Below are 19,967 nucleotides of genomic sequence, written 5' to 3' on the forward strand. Positions count from 1 at the left end.
AACTCTGGCGTAAACCGTAGTCAGTATCCCCCTATTAGTTGACCAATGTACGCTATGATTTAACCCGTCCCTACCCTTCAAAAAAATTAGACCTACAAAATACCAAAGTAAGCCATTCTTTCAAATAAATATATATATATGTATATACAGTTGTTGCTTTACAGAATTGGTTGATTTTTTTCATATAAAAACTGCAAAGACTAATTTCTTGCATTAATAGAGTGAATTAGAGAGAGAAATAACCACATTTGTTTGTTCACAGCATATTGGAATAAACTGAACAATAAAACTAATCCTAACATTGTGATGTAGACATGCTTCTGTAGTCCTCAAAAGGATCCAACACTTAAAAAGTTTTATGGAAACTGGTGAACATACCAGCTGACTATAACTTTTACTGGAGTGAATACACCATTTTTTAAAAAATATAAAGATGAGCTTTCTTTTGACCCAAACAAGTAAAACAAGCTGCTCAATAGGGTTCTTATCCGATTGTTTTAATCCAGCTTATATACATCCTTCAAAAAGGACACCATCTCTAACAAAAATACTTGTTTCGACATAATGGTTGTAACTTCCACAATTCTAATGACCCATCTCCTCACCAAAGAGGAGTGAGAGGGAGCGACTGTATCTGACTGAGCATCTGATCACAATGTTCAGCCTGGCACAGAATTTATCAAAGCAACCAACATTTCACTTATGTCACATTAACAAATCCTCTGTGGATCCTTCGCCGATGCTAATTTAGAGAATGTAAACAATTACAGTACTGTTAACTCCACCTGGCCCAGCTGCATCTTTCGCAAGCCCATCCATGCTCCATGCTAAGAAAAAAATAAAGTGCAATTTGTCCAACTTGATGTCTTCAAACAAGGTCCATTACATTTATGAAGACATACTTTCAAACTTGATATTTGGAAGAATATCACTGCGCTAAAATCCAAAGGGGTGTTATTTTGTGGTAGCCAAATCAACATTAAAAGAAAAAAAAACTTTAGAAAAGCTTATTTAGAGCAATGCACAGATGTTTCAACAAATCTGATTTCAAGTCTTGGACAAATCTGCAATTCTTCTGCAGATATACTGTACAACTGATCTTTAGGACAGGATAAAGAAAACACACAAGGGTGATTCTGTGATCCAGTGCTCCCAGGAAACATCACAGCAAATAAAAGGCTACATACCCATGGTTTCTTGAGATCTGCACATTGCAAGTTCTGTTCCCTGCACGTGCTGGATCACCCCATATGTTTCATGGATATCAGTTATTATTTCAGATTCAACTTTCCTGTATAACTGCTATGCCCAAGGTGATTTTCTATATATTATATATCTATTTAACATTTAAAACCTCAAGGCTGTGTGCCACATATCATCCATATCAAAGTAAAACAGAGTTACTGTAGTGGCACCACCTTTTGAAGATAGCTATCAAGTTAACCGCTGTATTTTTTTTATAAAAACTTCTGGAATTAAAAAAAAAGCAGGATAACCAGTTTGTGCAAGAAGAGTATGGAATAACTACGCTCAATGCACTCCATTTGCTTTCACATCAGACCTCAGAGATTAATACTGCTAGATGCCTCTGCAGAACCCTCCAAAATATGCAGTGCATATAATCTTTTTTTTATTAGCATAGAGCTCTGGACAACAACCTTTACTGCAGGTCTGACCCAATTAAAGAATAGAATAGTTAACATATGGTGATCAAAGGAAAATACTGCTAGCCTCCAAGGCACAAGTTAGCATCCGGCATTATGAGCAATTAAGTTCATAACAGGTAAAAATGATCAGTGGGGCCCAACACTCAGTTTGTTTTGGTTTAGATATTCCCTTCCCTCCTTGTATAATCTTAACTGAATTGTAGTTTCATACAAATAATTTATTGCCACAATTTTAACCAAAAACATCTCTCAAATCTAATTGGTGATTGAACTAAAATATGCATGGAATGAAATTAAATACTAACCTATTTTTAAAAAAATCAACTAAAAACAAAGTTTGTCTGATGTACAAGGCTGCAACGGAGATGTACAGAAATCCACTTCCAGAACACAACAGAGAGGCCCAAACACTGAATTAAGTTATCCATAACAGGTCATCTTCCAATAAGATCAGTCTTTGTGTGAATAAGCAATAGTCTTGGGGCATGTAGCATAGAAACGATGGCCCACGCTTCCCATTGCCTCATGATGTACCCTGCCGCTTCTGCTGCTGGGCTCTTATGTATTCTAGCTGTTTCTTACATTGTTGATAATATGTGGATAAACTTTTGTTTTCTTCCAAAAGCTTCTTATGTTCTTGAACCAGCCGGGAGGTATTCTGTTGATCTTTTTCATCCTGGTCCAGTTCTGCTATTAGTTCTTGCCTAAAAATAGAGGGAAAGAAAAAAAATTGGAAAAAGTTATTAAATTTCACGTGTTTTAATAGAGCTGTTAGTATTGTGCTATGAAATGTGTTTTTGAATCAATCGTTGGAAAGCATGCGAAAGGGATTTACAAGAATGGTACCAGGGATGAGGGACTTCAGTTTTGTGGAGAGACCAGAGAAGCTGGGGTTGTTCTCCTTGGAGCAGAGAAGGTCAAGAGGCAATTTGATAGAGGTGTTCAAAATCATGAAGGCTTTTGACAGATAAGAAACTGTTTCCAGTGGCAGAGGACACAGATTTAAGGTGATTGTCAAAAGAAGCAGAGGTTACGAGCGGATTTTAAAAAAACACAGCGAGTTGTTGTGATATGGAATGCACAGCCTGAAAGGGTGGTAGAACAAAATTCAATAGTAACTTTCAAAACAGAACTGGATAAATACTTGGAAGGGAAAAAAATTGCAGGGCTATGGAGAAAAGCAGGGGAGCAGAACTAGTTGGATAGCTCTTCCAAAGAGCCGGCACAGGCCCGATGGACTCCTTCTGTGCTGTATCATTCTGTGATTCAACATCACGAGCAACTTTAAAAAAAATCCTACAGTATTTTTAGTATTGACTAATTAAGCCAACAACACAAAGCTAGAATATTACATGGAAAGTACAGCATAGAAACAGGTCATTTGGCCCAACTGATCCATGCTGGTGTTTATGCTCCACATGAGCCTCCTCCAACCCTACCTTCATCTAACCCTATCAACATATCCCTCTATTTCTTATTCCCTTGTGTGTTTATTTAACTTCTCCTTAAATGCATCTATGCCATACTTCTGAACTACTCCATGTGGTAGAGAGTTTTACATTCTTGCCACTCTCTGGGTAAAGAAGTTTATCTTCTGCTAACAGTAACAAAGAAAGTATTTGAGATTTAGGATGATAGTGTTGAAATGGATGTGCATCTGTACATTGCTTGTACATATCTAATATTGCTATTTGCACTTGTGTCGCAAATATTTTTCATGCTAACCATAGTAGATGACTAATAACGTAGGAGCAGCAATAGGCCATTTAGTTCCTCAAGGCTATTCCATCATTCAATTAGATCATGGTTGATCTATACCTAAACTCCATTTACCCACCTTTATTCCTTCTTCCTTGATACACCTAACCATCATCTCACTCTACAAACTGTCAATTAACCCAGCATGCACAACTTTTTGGGGGAAAGAGTTCCACATTTCCAATACCCTTTGTGTGGAAAAAGTGCTTCCTGGTTTCATTCCTAATTACCATTTAAAAAAAAACTTGTATTAATCCTACCAAGTTCTACCCCTTGATTTATTTTTAGGTTCCCTTGTACCGCTGGTATTTTGTCCTTTTCTACACTGAAAATAAAGTACTCATGTAACAAGTCTGCTATTTTCTTATTACCCATTACAATCTTGCCTGGGCTTTAATGGGCCCACATCACCATTTATCATTCTCCTTCTCTTAAAATATTAAAAAGATTGCTGTTAGCTTTGATAAACTTTGCAAGTTTCTTTCATATTCCTTTTTGCATCTCATTACTTTCTTTGTATCCCTTTGTTACTTTTTATAGTTCTTCCATTCCGCTGATTTTCCATCTTTCCCAGCATTTGTGAAAGCCTTTTCATTTAGGTTGATACTGTCTTTTATCTCATTTGTTGGCCATGATTGCTTAACGACACAAGTGGAGCCTGTGTCTTTTAGGGGTATGTTCTGGTTTTGTAACAGACCAACTACTTCTCTGAATACTTCACGCTGTTTTTCTGTAGGTTTACCCATTAAGAGCTCAGCACAGTATTCAAATAGGTAACTTTTTAAAACCACATTTACCCAGTGCTGCCCTCTAAATTCTGCCATCATCTCAAAGTTCTCCTCCACATCATCCGGACATAGGCATATGTTAAGAACTTGCATTTATATAGCACCTTTCCTGCCCTCAGGACATTCCAAAGCACTTAACAGTCAATTAAGTATTTTTGAAGTGTAGTCACTGTTGTAGTGGAGGCTAATGCAGAAGCGGATTTGTGCACAGCAAGCTCCCACAAACAGCAATGAGATTGCGGTCCGATCATCTATTTTAGTGATGTTGGTTGAGGGATAAATCCAGGTCAGGACACCGGGGAGAACTCCCCTTCTCATCTTCGAATAGTGCCGTGGGATCTTTCAACGTGCACCTGACAGGGCAGATGAGGACTCGGTTTAATGTCACATCCGAAAGAGGGCACCTTTAACAGTGCAGCACTCCCTCAGTACTGCACTAAAGTGTCAGTCTAGATTATGTGCTCAAGTCTCTGGAGTGGGACATGAACCAACAGTTTTCCCACTCAGTGGCGAGAGTGCTACAGAGCCGCAGCTGACATGGCCATTCCTTTGTTCTCAAATTGGGTCAATATCCTGGAATCTCTATTGAACACCTTTGTGGGAGTGCTATCAGTACAAGTGCCGTAGAGGCTCAAGGAGGTGATGGTATCCCCATGTAATTGCTGCTTTTGTCCTGTTAGAAGTTGCATGGGAGGGAGTTATTGTTGAAGTAACCTTGGTGCGTTGATGAAGTGCACCTGTGGATCATACATACTGCTGTCAGTGTACCAAAAATGGAGGGGATGGATGTGGAGTCTGGTAACAAGGGTGCCAATCACGCAAACTGCATGGTCCTGGATGATATCGAGCATTTTGAATGATGGAGAGCAGAAACTCTGAACAAATATTTTGTATCAGTCTTTACGGTAGAGGACACAAACAATATCCAAACAGTGGATAGTCAAGGGGCTTACGGCAAGGTGGGGGGGGGGGGGGGAGGAATTTAATGCAATCACAATCATTAAGGAGGTGGTACTCAGTAAGATAATGGGACTAAAGGCATTTAAATCCCCTGGACCTGATGGCTTGCATCCTAGGGTCTTGAGAAGTAGCGCCAGGGATAGTGGATGCATTGGTTGTAATTTACCAAAATTCCCTGGATTCTGCGGAGGTCCCAGCAGATTGGAAAACTGCAAATGTAACGCTCCTATTTAAAAAAGGAGGCAGACAAAAAGCAGGAAACTATAGACCAGTTAGCCTAACATCTGTGGTTGGGAAAATGTTGGAGTCCATTATTAAAGAAATTTGGAAAAGCATAATTCAGTCAGGCAGAGTCAGCATGGATTTATGAAGGGGAAGTCATGTTTGACAAATTTGCTGGAATTCTTTGAGGATGTAACGAACAGGATGGATAAAGGGGAACCAGTAGATGTGGTGTATTTGGATTGCCAGAAGGCATTTTGACAAGGTGCCGCATAAAAGGTTACTGCACAAGATAAAAGTTCACGGGGTTGGGGGTAATATATTAGCATGGATAGAGGATTGGCTAACTAACAGAAAACAGAGAGTTGGGATAAATGGTTCATTTTCAGGTTGGCAATCAGTAGCTAGTGGGGTGCCGCAGGGGTCCGTGCTGGGACCCCATCTATATACAATCTATATTAACGACTTGGAAAAGGGACCGAGTGTAATGTAGCCAAGTTTGCTGATGATAGAAAGATGGGAGGAAAAGCAATGTGTGAGGAGAACACAAAAAATCTGTAAAAGTACATAAACAGGCTAAGTGAGTGGGCAAAAATTTCGCAGATGGAGTATAATGTTGGAAAGCGCTGCAGTACAACAGGACCTGGGGGTATTTGTGCATGAAACACAAAAGGTTAGTATGCAGGTACAGCAAGTGATCAGGAAGGCCAATGGAATCTTGGCTTTTATTGCAAAGGTGATGGAGTATAAAAGCAGGGAAGTCTTGCTAGTTATACTGGGTATTGGTGAGGCCACACCTGGAATACTGCGTAGTTTTGGTTTCCATATTTAAGAAAGGATATACTTGCTTTGGAGGCAATTCAGAGAAGGTTCACCAGGTTGATTCGGGAGATTGAGGAGGTTGACTTATGAGGAAAGGTTGAGGAGGTTGGGTCTCTACTCAATGGAATTCAGAAAAATGAGAGGTGATCTTATCAAAACATATAAGATTATGAAGGAGCTTGACAATGTGGATGCAGAGAGGATGTTTCCACTGATAGGGGAGACTAGAACTAGGGGGCATAATCTTAGAATAAAGGGCGCCCGTTTAAAACTGAGATGAGAAGGAATTTCTTCTGAGGATTGTAAATCTGTGGAATTCGCTGCCTCAGAGTGCTGTGGAAGCCGGGACATTGAATAAATTTAAGACAGAGATAGACAGCTTCTTAACTGATAAGGGATTAAGGGGTTATGTATGGGGAGCGGGCAGGAAAGTGGACCCGAGTCCATGATCAGATCAGCCATGATCGTATTAAATGGTGGAGCAGGCTTGAGGGACCGTATGGCCTACTCCTATTTCTTATGTTCTTGTTGCACTCATGTGAATACTGCATCACACTCCTTACTTGAACCTTGTAGATAATGGAAAAGCTTTGATGGGTCAGGAGCTGAGCCACTGATCACAGAGTACCCAGCCTTTGCCCTGCTCTTGCAGCCACCTTATTATAGCCTACCATCATCTTTTCAGAGCAACCAGGGATGGGCAATAAATACAGCCTTGTTGCCCACATCCTGAGAACAAATAAATATATATTTATTAAACTGTGGCAGACCTGAATTTGTAACAAGTAATTTTCTCATTCCCACTCCCTTCTGTAATAATGTTGCGTTATTAGATCTTTCAATAACAAAAATCTTGCAAGTTGGATATCATTTTCATTTTAACCAAATCTCTTGTACAACAAAGCAAAGACAAAACTCTTACTTACTTTCTCTGCAGTAACAATGCTATTTCAGTTTGAACTTTCAGGTATTCCTGAGCCATTTTGCAATGCTGCTCAAATACAGACATGGATTCTTTGGAGTTTGGACATGGAGCTAGTGGCTGTAGAGAAACGTAAACAGTCTGAAAAATCTAATGCCTTTAAACGCGCCTTTGCAAACTGATCTAAACATAGTACAAAGGACTGGATCTAAAAACCAGAGTTGGAAAAGTAAATAGGCAGGTTCATCTAGGTTTTCAGGAAACTTAACTAAGGCTTTCAGGAATGCAGGCCAGTTATATTCAGCATATATGATGAACAATGAATAGGAAGGCTTAAATTTGCCAAATTCTTATTTACATCAGTGCACAGGCGTGAGTGTGGAAAATACACCAACTCATACTACCTGAGCGAGGCAGTGAGGGCCATCTCACACACTTCAGAAAATTGTGCATATTCAATCCTGTAATAAAACTAATTCTGCTACCCTCATCCCCCATCCATAGGAATGGCTGATACAATCACAGTGCTGCTTACATCGACCTGAAACATTGGGCCCAAGTTTCCACATGATTCGCGCCTGATTTTTAGGAGCAACTGGTGGAGAACGGACTATTTTAGAAATCGCAATTCTCCACATTTTTTTTTCTGCAGTTCTAGTCAGGTAGAACAGTTCTAGTTTAGAACAGAATTTTTTCTTCAAAAGGGGGCGTGTCCAGCCACTGACGCCTGATTTGAAAGTTTCCACAGTGAAAATGTACTCCAAACTAAAGTAGAATGGAGCCAGTGAAGATTTTTGTAGAACTGAAAAAACCTGTTCTACACATAAAAAAATCAGGCGCAGGTTACAAATTAGGCGCCCAGAACGAGGTGGGGGGAAGGGAACTCATTAAATTCGACAATAAATCCTTATTTATACTTATACAAATAAATCCAACCTGAATAAACATTTATAAGCCAAGAAAAGATTAAATAAACCATCTTCCTACCTGTGTGAAAGTGCTTCAGCCAGGGAGAATTCTGCAGCCGTTTGTGCCGCTGAGCGGGAGGGGGAAGAGAGCGAGCGAGAGAGGGGGGGGGGGGGGGGGGAAAGAGAGAGCGGTGGGGGGGGGGGGAAAAGAGAGAGCCGGGAGTGGGGGGGAAAGAGAGCGCGGGGGGGGGGGGGGGGGGGGCGGGGGGAGAGAGAGCGGTGGGGGGGGGGGGTGGAGGGGAGAGAGTGGGGGGGGAAAAGAGAGAGAGCGGGGGGGGAAAAAGAGAGAGAGCGGGGGGGGTGGGTGGGTCGGGGAACAGGAGCGCGGGTCAGGTCGGGTCAGTCGCAGGGGGGGGGGCGGGTCTCAGGTCGGGTCTGGTCGGCGTGGGGGGGGGGCGGGGGGGAGCGAGTGTCGGGTCTTGTCGGGGGCAGGGAGCAGGAGCTGGCCGTGGGAGAGCCTCATTCACGCAGCCCCAGTGAGGCCATTCAGCCAGGGCTAGGGGCTGCGTGCTTCGGGCCCCTCCCACACAGTTCGGCGCCTGGAGCTACTGTACTTGCGTGCCGACTGTAGTGCGCATGTGCAGAGGTCCCGGCACTGTTTTCAGCGCCGGGACCTGGCTCCGCCCCCCCACAGCTCGTGCTGGCTGCGCCGAGAGCCAGAGGACCTGTAAATAGGTGGAGAATACCGAGGATTTTTTTAGGCGCCGTTTTAGGCGCGAAAAACGGGCGCCCAGCTCGGAGGGGCGCCCGTTTTTTTTTCTTGTGGAAACTTGGGCCCATTAACTCTCCACAGATGCTGCTTGACTTGCTGAGTATGTCTCCAGCATTTTCCGTTTTTATTATCAAAGTAACAGCTGGAACAAGTGTTAAAGGAAATTCTCATCTCTTCACTCAACCAGAATTCAAAGTGGGCACTGGCTACTTTAGGAATGTAAAGCTTTAAATTTATAATGATGTACTTAAAAAAACAAACTATTCATCTTACAGCATATCCACTATAAATTAGCCCCTTAAAAACAGAATTGTACAGAACATAGCACAAAGTATTGAGCTTCACAATGAGTTAGTTAGTGGTTCAGTATTCAAAGTGATCAGTCAAACTCACTTTGGTCAAATGTTAAAGTTCTTACCTGTAATTGATGATCCAGGGTAAGATATGCCATTGGGATAGAGTTATCAGAACCATTTGTATCTGGAAAATAAATATCAAAGTATTAACTCAAATTATTATTAGGTGGTGTGATAGTATATTTTGTGTTATGTTTATTTATGGGAACGGAGTTCAAATCTCGTCAAAGTCCAGCTGGCAGAGGGCAGCTGCTTGCTTCATCTGATATGGATCAGCATATATAAAACATTGAACAAATCAGCTGTTTGTTCAAGTGCATTTCTGCTATCTATAAGCGCCATGTACACTACCCAAACAAGGGAGGATTTTTCATTATGTTTTCATTATCTGAGCTTTGCCTTAAGAATACTTGTTTAAAAAAAGTATTTAAGAAGAGGGTACACAGATTTTGGTGGTACAGGTGCAGCACCTAAAATCCGGAACCCTCGGGACAGAGGCCGTTCCGTTCGGATTCCGGGCTTTCAATTTGTTTACCGACGTCACGAATCTGGAAACACCTGAGCCCAGGTTCGGGTACTTCCTGATTTTGGAACGTCAGAAGGGGGGAGGGGGATTCCCGCTGAAGAGCTGTTCGGGCCGTCCGGCCCCTCCGAGGAACATGTCGTCGGGCGGGCCCCACCGAGGTGGTGTTCGGGCAGGGCAGACTGGCCCCGCCAAACATGTCGTCGTCGGGCTGGGTCCTGCAGGAGGTGGTGTTCAGGTGGGCCCCGCCAAGGAGGTCATCGGGCGGGCCAGCGAGGAGGCCCCGAGGTAAGGGCGGGGCGAATGGCAGCGAGGTGAGGCCCAAGATCAGGCAGCAGTGGGACCCAGAAGTCGGCAGGGTCGTCAGGTCCGGATTCCGGAACATTTTACTGATTCTGGACAACTCTGCCACCACTTGGTCCAGAGACTGGATTCGGGAACTTTCCGGATTCCAGCTCCTCGACGCTGCACCTGTACAGTATGATGGCACATTCACAACACTGTTAAAAGGTGGTTGGGCATTGACCTTTGTTGCCATTTCTCCATAGGGCGAGATCCTGATTTCAGCTGGGTAATTCAGGTGCAATGGTGAGCAGCAGGAAATCCAGGGCAGGGAATGGGATACAAGTGAAAGAAATGAAAATATCAGAAGCCATTAACCTGCACTATATATAAACACTAACTTGCAACTGGCCTTAGAGTAGCATTGGTAACATTGTTTGCCCTCTGCCTTGTGGGCTTTAAAGATAAAATAACATACAATATTTAAGGTGGGTAAAAACAGCTGTTGCTTCTAGGTGATACCAAATGATGTCTAATAATCTCCATAACTTGTGCTTTTATGGGTGGATATCTCTCTCCAAGTCATTTTCTTCCTCAGGTTTCTTTCAGTAATCTTTGTTCTGCTACAAAACTGCCTATGCCACTTTTGATCAAGACATGAGAAGAGTGCACAGCAGAAGCAACTCTCCCTCTTCTGTAGAACAGCTGACCGCCACTTGCTACCTTTCCATAGTGGCACACTGGAACAGACCATTTAGTAGAGAGGGGAATAGCAGGTGTAGGGTATGGAGATCGTTAAACATAATTTGGTATCACCTACAAACAGTTGTTTTCAAAATGTATTTTTTTTTTTAAAAACAGTTTCTTTAAAATGTGCATCAGTACTATTCTATTGTAACCCCTTTGTCTTGCAACCTGGACAAAAATATAAAATAAAAAACAAAATGTTAGTTCATGATCTGAAATGAAAAGGGGAAGATAGTAAGCACACTAGGGTGGATAATATTCCAGCATAGCATATTGGAACTATTGTTCTGCAGGCACTACTTGCACCGGTGTCCCAGTGGGCTGGTAGTGACCAATAATGCAAGTACAGCTCAGTTAAATATTCTTGTTGTACTCTCAATGTGGAGCACGTGATGCACTGAGAGCACGGTGGTTGTTGGGAGCCATGGTATCAGAGGCTGGCAGCTAATGATGGGTTGTCCTTAAGCTGCAAGGTTTATTTTTGTAAAATAAATTATTTATAACAATCTCTGACAGACTAGCCTTTGCAGGCCAGATATAGCAAGTAGCATAAAGAAATGATGGTCATCCAGAAGGAAAAGTTCTTTTTTTAAAAAAAAAAGATGGCTTGGTCTGATGTACCAATTCCAAACAGATGCTTTGTGCCTGCAGTACCACTCAAGCACCCCAACTGTATCATAGGGCTTCAACATTTAAAAGTACTAATTACTTAGTCTGCAAAAATTATGGAGTGCACCGAGCACTTGATATTCCTCAGCAACTGATGTTGAGCTAGGACCCCTGCACTATCACCCCAACTGTCTTTGTATCAAAGGGTACTAGGTCTGCATCTAGTCTAGCTGAACAGTGAAAGTCTCTTCACTTTGCAATAATCTTATGAGAAATGAGTTTGGGCAAAAGTAACTTTGGGCCAGATTTTCAGCTTTCGGGTTTTTTTTGGCAAAAACGGTAGCGATACGTGAAACTTACCGTTTTTGCTGCGCTACTAATTTTAGGCCGGGTTTTACGTCTGCGCCAGGGTAAGGGGGACGTTGCATGAGGAATTGTGGCACAAAAATGCAAGTTGCCAAATTTAGTCCAGGGCCTGAAGCGCCCTGGAAAAAAAGATTCCAAAACACATTCCAAAAACATTTACAAGACCTTTAACTATCTAATCACTGCAAAAAAAATTAAAAATAAAAACTTTAACTTACCTTTTTTTTTCAGGTTTTCATACTTACCGCTGCTGGCAGGGCTGCATCGACAAGTTTGACCTGTTGCTATTCTGGGTGCATCATACGGGTCGGGAGAGAGCCGAACGTTGGATGCAAATGCAATCTGCGCGTTTCACGTCGGCACACCTCTCCCCGGCGGTACATGAAAGCACCGCTGCAAACAGGTACCCGAGGATCCCGGAGGGTCAAATCGCGGCAAAAATCCAGTCGCAAACCTCTCAAAAATCCAGCCCATTTAATATGGCCTATCCTAGGAGAGTTAATGTGGGAGGGAGAGGTTAACAGCACAAAACTGTTGCCAATTTAGCACAATCGTTAGCAAGAGCAATAGAAATAAAATCATCCTGATGAGCAAGTGATGTTGTTCTGAAGTTGGGATAAGGTCCAAGTGCTTCTCAGAGAATTAGTGACTAGGGAAATTTAGCAACCATTCTACACCAGAAACATCAGAAAAATGGCTTTTGTGGACAGGGGCCAAGGTAATAGACTTACAAAGATACCCAATAATGATAATTGTTTTTGACTGAAGTACTGCTTCCTTGATGCACAGATCCACAGTGCGACACATTTGTACCACTATCTCACAACCAAATATTTCCCTGCAGCATTCCTTCATGAACTGGAACAATAGGCACAGATCAAAGCCCAACTGTAGTGTCATGGGAAAACCATTCACATTGCTGAATTGGATGGAGTTTCAATCCTAAACCACTGTTCCGAAGATCAGGATAAAATGCAGAAGGCCACGACCCAATTTATCCCCTCTGCTGCTGCCTCCAATTATTTCTTAAATAATTTCAATGTTTCCACATCAGTTTCATGGCTCTTCTCTGAACTGCCTCAATTCAATGTCCCTTTCTTTTGTCTTGGTAGCCAGACTGGGCACAGTATGCAAGGTGAAGTTATGGTCTGACCACAGTGCTGTGCAATTTTAGAATGACTTCCGTTGACTTTTACTCTACTGTTTTGGCCACAAACTTTAATATTCTATTTGTTTTCTTGATTGCATTCCAAAGTCAAGCAAGATCATGGGCTCAATGCTCCCCAAGCCCATTTTCTGGCATACTGCCAGAGCTATGCCCATTTTTCTAGGCACCGCGCAGCGTGTCCAGTCGCCTCGGGGGGGGGGGGGGGGGGGAAGGGCGGAGGCCTGCTGTCTGCGCCGAAAAACAAAGTCGCCTTCTGCACATGCGCTGAAAATAGTATTACGTTTTTGATGTCGATCCAATGGACATGCATGCTCAGTACAGCTCGGATTTGGCAATGGTCCATTTTTAAAGAGCCAGTTGTGTGTGTGAGAAGGAGTGCTGGGAGAGCATTGGGAAAATTGCAGCTGGAGCAATACAAGATGCAACGTGGACCAAGGACCAAGAATTTCTTGCAGGAAATGCGATTGTGATTGTGATTACTGTGTAGTTACTGTGATTGAGAACAGATGGCAGGAGCTGGACCCCAGCAGAGGTCACATAAAAGTTCCACCCAAAGAAATGAAGAAACGCTGGAAACAAGTTGTAGAAGATTACTGCGCAGCAGTGACCACCACAAGATCTGGAGGCCAGTGTAAAAAGAAATGGCGTGACCTTGGTCAAGTAGTTAATGCAATTAATATTTTCATTTATTCAATGGCATTGCAATTCTAATTGTGACCAGCTGTATATGTCCCACCCAGCAGAAAGACATCCTCTCTAAAAAGTAGAATTTTCATCTTTGCAGAGAAAGGTGGCACATAATAAAAGGGAAAGAACTCAAGCAGGAGGAGGCCATTCTGCATCCATTGACACCCTTGGAAGAGGGGGGGGGGGTCACTGCTTTGATGAGTCCTGCCTGGAAAAAAGCAATCAGTACTGCACAAGCTGGGCCCACACTCGAGGGAGAGAGTAAGTCTTCAATTCATCATGGTCCTTCAAATCAGTCTGGCCTATGATGTGTGAGCCTACTCATGCCACCCACCCTGCCCACTCCTCTGCTGCTAACCATTAGACTGTTCGGTTACATTTTGCAGAACTTGAGGCCAACCCTGACGATGCAGAAGATTCAGACGAAGATGAGCATGAAGAGGAGAACATCTTCCAATCCAACCCTCCAGACCAAGAACATGGGGGTGAGGGTGAGGGGGAGGAGATGGAGCTCGATGATGCTCCCAATGTTGTACTGACTTTGGAGGAGATGCCGCTCATGGAGGTGACAGCCCCTTCTGTGACTAGTGATTTGAGTGTTGGTGGGACATTCCATGGTTTCACACCTTCCGAGATTGTGGGTCCCAGTGGTGTGTTGCAGCGAGGCACACCCAGAGCCCCACCGTCCCAGGCTGTGGGTCCCAGCCACACCTATGGGGAGGAGGGGAAGGAGAGCTTGACCAATCTCTCCTGAGGTGCAGGATCTAACAGATGTGGTTCAGATGATGTCATTGAGTACGGAGAGCATTGACCTTACCCGATCAATCCTGGACGCCATCAGTGGGGTGAGTGAAGAGGTAGCGGGACTGTTGGGAGAAGTAACAGCAATGACATGAAAAATGGGAATGATATCCGGGACCATCAGTGAGGGAATAGTGGCCATGAGGGAGGGAATGTCAGAGGTAGTGCAAACCATGTCACTAGCCATGAGGGAGGGAATGTTGCAGGTCGTTGATACTGTTAAGGCGCATGAGGGACGGCATGTTAGAGTTAGCTGCTGCAATAAGGGAACACGCCCAGACCCCGCGTCCATTGACAGAATCAATCGTCACTCCCACTCCGATCCCCACACCAGCCTCTGAAGAGCCCAAAGCCGGGCCCTCCAACTTGCCGTCTGACGCTGATGCCCCCCCCTCAAGAAATGCTCAGTACCCGAGATGTTAGAAAGAATAAGCTTGGTTTCAAGCCCAGAAACACTGCGCCACCGCCTGCGGGCAGGGGTGGTGGAGAGTCCAAGACCGAGCTCAGAGGGCGGTCTTAGAATAAGGGGGATGAGAGATGGTGCAGCCTTTCTTTGCTGCTGTTATTATTATTACTATTGAGAGTATTATTGTTCTGAGGCACAACGGACATGATTTTTGCAGCGCGACAGCTGCAGGAAAAATGCAGGGAACAGCACCAGCCCTTATACATGATCTTCAACCTTACAAAAGCCTTTGACACTGTCAACTGTGAGGGTCTATGGAGACCCTCCTCCGTTTTGGATGCCCCCCAAAATTCATCACTATCCTCCGCCTGCTCCACAACGACATGCAGGCTGTGATCCTTACCAACGGATCCATTACAAACCCAATCCACGTCTGGACCTGGGTCAAACAGGGCTGAGTCATCGCCCCAACCCTCTTCTCAATCTTCCTCACTGCCATGCTCCACCGCACAGTCGACAAGCTCCCCGCTAGAGTGGAACTAAACGACAGAACCAGCGGGAAGCTGTTCAACCTACGCAGTCTCCAGGCCAGGTCCAAGACCTCCCCAACCTCTGTCGTCAAGCTACAGTACGCAGACAATGCCTGCGTCTGCGCACATACAGAGGCTGAATTCCAGGACATAGTTGACATATTTACTGAGCTGTACGAAAGCATGGGCCTTACACTAAACATCAGCAAGACACAGGTCCTCTACCAGCCTGTCCTTACTGCACAGCACTGCCCCCCAGTCATCAAGATCTAGGATACGGCCCTGGACAATGTGGACCACTTCCCATATCTCGGGAGCCTCCTATTGACGATGAGATCGAACACCGCCTCAAGTGCAGCCTTTGGCCGCCTGAGGAAAAGAGTGTTCAAAGCCCCGGCCCTCAAATCTACCACCAAGCTCATGGTCTACAAGGCTGTAGTAATACCCGCTCTCCTGTATGGCTCAGAGACATGGACCATGTACAGTAGACACCTCAAGTCGCTGGAGAAATACCACCAACGATGTCTCCGCAAGATCCTACAAATCCTGTGAGGACAAATGCACCAACATTAGGGTCCTCGACCAGGCCAACATCCCCAGCATTGGAGCACTGACCACACTTGATCAGCTCCGCTGGACAGGCCACATTGTCCGCATGCGAGACTCGAGACTCCCAAAGCAAGTGCTCTACTCGGAACTCCCTTCCCGGCAAACGAGCCAAAGGTGGGCAACGGAAACGTTACAAGGACACCCTCAAAGCCTCCCTGATAAAGTGCAACATCCCCACTGACACCTGGGAGTCCCTGGCCAAAGACTGCCTAAGTGGAGGAAGTGCATCAGGAAGGGCGCTAAGCACCTCGAGTCTCATCACCGAGAGCATGCAGAAACCAGGCGCAGGTAGCGGAGAAAGTGTGCGGTAAATCTGTCCCACCCTCCCTTACCCTCAATGACTATCTGTCCCACCTGTGACAGGGACTGTGGCTCTCGTATTGGACTGTTCAGCCACCAAAGGACTCATTCTGTGGAAGCAAGTCTTCCTCGATTCCGATGGACTGCCTATGATGATGACGACTATTGTAACTGTTCTCAATTTATGTAACTTACAAAAACTTAATTTCACAAGTTTATAAGTAATCTTAAAGTTTTTAAGTGATCTTAAAGAGTGATATTAAAGTAAAGTTTGATACAAGGATAATTTTATTAAAGTTAAGTACATTGTAAACTTTTGAATAAAATATATTTTACATTAAAACTGAATCATGTTCCATTAACGCAACACAACATTACGGAACAGCTCCAAACAGTAAACATGTCCATATGGAACAGTTGTCGCTGAGCCCTCAGGCATCAGTAAAACGTTCACGGATGAGCTGGTGGCGCAAGAATCGAGCAATCGTTAAAGGGGCACGATGGCCTGCCCTCCTCCGCTGCCCTGCTCCAGCCTCAGGTGCTTGCATGGCTTCCTCATCCTCGTCTTCCTCCTGCTCGTCACCTGCATCTTCCACATCATCATCATCATGTGGGTCTTCTCCTACCAGGTGCTGCTGGCTCATGATGGCTAGGTTACGCAGCATACAACAGTGAACTGACCGACAATCTCAGGGGCGTACAGCAAGTAGCCTCCGGAATGGTCCAGGCATCGGAAATGCTGTTTCAATATGCCAATGGTCTTCTCAATGATGCTGCGCGTCGCAATGTGTGACCTGTTGTATTGACGGTCAGCTTCCGTCCGGGTTACGCGTGGGGGGAGGGGGCATGAGCCAGGTGGCAAGGCCATGCTCTTTCTCTCCCAGTAGCCAGCTGTGCCCTTTTGGCTGCTGCTGAAATATGGCAGATATAACACTGTCGCATAGGATGAACGCACGATGGGTGCTGCCAGGATATCTTGCATCGACTGACATGATGTGATGCATGTCGTCACACATGAGCTGCACATTAATGGAATGGAAGCCTTTTCTGTTCCTGTACATCTCGGAATTCTTCAAAAGGTGCTCGCAAGGCGATGTGGGTACAATCAATGCAGTTCTGTACCTTTGGGAAGCCAATAATCCTGGAGATGCCCACAGCCCTGTCATGGATTGCTTGGGTGGTCATGGGGAACTTTATAAAGTCATTCCTATGCGCATAGTGTAGCCATGACCTGGTGAATGGAGACATGTGTTGCATGTTGTGAGATGGTGCACACATCCCCAGTTGTTGCTTGAAATGATCCAGAGGCATAGAATGCAAGTGCAGCTGTCACCTTCACTTCAAGTGACAGAGCAGTCCTCCTGACGCTTCTAGGTTGCAGGTCTGCTTTGACCAACTCACAGATCTCACTTACAACTTCTTTGCGGAAACGCAGCCTTCTGACACAGTCTGAATCACTCAAGTGGAGATACGAACGCCTGTCTCGATAGACCCGAGGTGTGTAAGGCCTCCTGCCCAGCACCAGACAGGCTCTGATATTCCTGATGTGATGAAGTTGAATCAATTGTCTCCTACGTAGCAGCATGATGCAGAAGGCTCGCACAATATTGGCATCGTCAATATTGTCCCCATACTTAAATTTAACCTTTGAAAGGAGCTCAAAATGGCAGGAAAGCAGGCAGCACAGGTTCGTAGTTGTATCTCTCCAGGTCTGTATGGATGGGCCACACCCAAAGGTCTTGTGACTTCTCCCTTTTCTCTTTTCTCTCGCCTTTCTCTCCCCCCCCACCCCCTTTAATTGGAGTCTTGATTTTTCTCTCTCACCCTCGCCGGGCTCCAAGCCTTCCAATCGGCACCTTGCTCTCTCTCCTCCTCCTCCTCCTCCTCCTCCTCCTCCCACCAAGGCTTGTTTTGTAGCCGAGCCCCGAGCCGATCAAACCTATGATCCTCCAACCCTGCTTCAAGACGTTCACTGGTGGCACGTGAGTGAGTTAAAAAATATGAGAACTTCTGAAATCCAACACATTTACACTTCTACATTGACAGGTAAAATAAAGTTGAACTTTATTATTGATTTTGACAGTGTTCTTGACTTCTTGACTCCCTCCAAAATCTTCGATTTAAAAACGATGGCGTCTTTCAGTGCAGTTTTGTGAATGTGCGCTGTTTTTCTTAACTCAGCAGAAAGTTTTTCGGGAGTGGCCAGATATGTCGACCTAAGAGAAAAAAATGTTGGCCAAACTGTGAACAATTGAAAAAACCGGTGCAGACATGAGGGAACGAACGTAGGATGTAAAAAAAAAACTGGCCTAGAAAAATCATAAGTCAGTTACGCCAGTGCAGATCGCAGGAGGAAACTTTGAGAAAAATACGCCAGAAAAAACGGCACAAATGAATGGGGAAAATTGAGCCCCATGTGAGGGCAAGTGATGTAACCAGTAGCTGAAATATCGTAACAAGAACTTTTTGTTCAACTCCTGGACTCTATAAATGATCTAGATAATGGCCAGGTAAAGGCATAATACATCCTGGGGGAATGAGGCCTCACCTGCAGATGTGGTCTAGGATATTGAACCCAAGAAAAATATCTGGAGTTAAAAACCCTAAAATACAACCGGTACATCTAGTGCTCCCCAAGGAGGGGGTTTAAAAATAAATTATAGTAGGTGGGAGGAAATGCATATAAATGAGGTATGAAGCACAGTATCATTAGAATAGCAAAAGAACAGGCTCATAATGACCTTTTCCAGCTGTAACAAGCAGCATTTATATTGTGCCTTTAACATTGGAAAACATTGCAAAGCGCTATAAAAAGTGTAATAAAAATAACCCATATTGGCACATACCTACTTTATAGTATTCCTATTACACATCACAAATTTCATTCTGCTTTTCAGTTTTTGTCATGAGTCGCATAAATTAAAAGTAAGAGGATATGTGATGGTGGTGAAAATATATTGACAACACCCAGTCACCACAAAATAACTTGCACAAAATACCCATTGACTATCACTTCCAGTGTACAAGCAATGAGGTTCATTCCACCAGCTTTTGTTGTTGTCAGTTGATTTTTGTGAGGTGAACCTTTGACCTGAATACCATCTCTTGTGGTTAGTTCAACCAATCGACTGGTAAAATTCTTGTGAAGTATCTCACCCTCCCACACATGGTAGCGTTATAGCCCTGTGGTACAGTTACAGGCACCAATAATATTTAAATGCTTTCAGTACTAAAAGCAAATACAAAGGATATCAATTTCATGCATTTTTCTCAAAAAACTGGTAACATATCAAAAATACCCGAGATGTATTTAAATGGTAAATAAAAATTCTTAACCCAACAAAATAAATACTGAATTTCAGAAACAGCAAACTAGCCTTGTTAAATGCTAATTTTGAGAGCCACGGAACTTAAAAAGAAAGTGGCCTGGAGATTCCGCTTCTTTTCTGGTCCGATATTAGCGCAATCTACGTCGAATCTATTGAATCAGCACAAAACATTGCGGAATTTAAATGCAAGTGAGTTGAGCCCAAAACTACTTACACTCGTATTTCCGCAATCTTTTACTTTGGTTCAAAAGTCAGTTCGCTCAAAGCTGTCACGCCCAGAAAACTGGGTCAAGCCCCCAGTCAGCATGGCGAGTCTTGGCCACTTGCACTTGTTCATCACATTGCCTCCAGATGCACCCATGGTCACATTAATCCATTATTAATGGCCTGCAGCTGTAGTGACCAGCAGTCAACTGAAGACTCACTAAGGTCTGT

The 19,967-nt window shown here is 44.0% G+C and overlaps 1 protein-coding gene across 5 annotated transcripts in view; it reads right to left on the bottom strand.

The window, feature by feature from the left end:
* Positions 1-481: 481 nt before the first annotated feature.
* Positions 482-19,967, bottom strand: part of map3k7 (mitogen-activated protein kinase kinase kinase 7) — a 163,528-nt gene continuing 144,042 nt past the window's right edge. For all 5 annotated transcript variants that reach the window (XM_070885382.1, XM_070885381.1, XM_070885380.1 and 2 more), the window contains 3 exons: positions 9,238-9,299; positions 7,144-7,259; positions 482-2,371 (listed from right to left, as the gene is read on the bottom strand). In XM_070885382.1, the coding sequence (XP_070741483.1) occupies positions 2,191-2,371; positions 7,144-7,259; positions 9,238-9,299 (359 nt within the window). In that variant the 3' untranslated portion in view covers positions 482-2,190. The remainder of the gene's footprint in view (positions 2,372-7,143; positions 7,260-9,237; positions 9,300-19,967) is intronic.

The sequence above is a fragment of the Pristiophorus japonicus genome, chromosome 7 (genome assembly GCF_044704955.1).
Source record: "Pristiophorus japonicus isolate sPriJap1 chromosome 7, sPriJap1.hap1, whole genome shotgun sequence".
Lineage (NCBI taxonomy): Eukaryota > Metazoa > Chordata > Chondrichthyes > Pristiophoridae > Pristiophorus > Pristiophorus japonicus.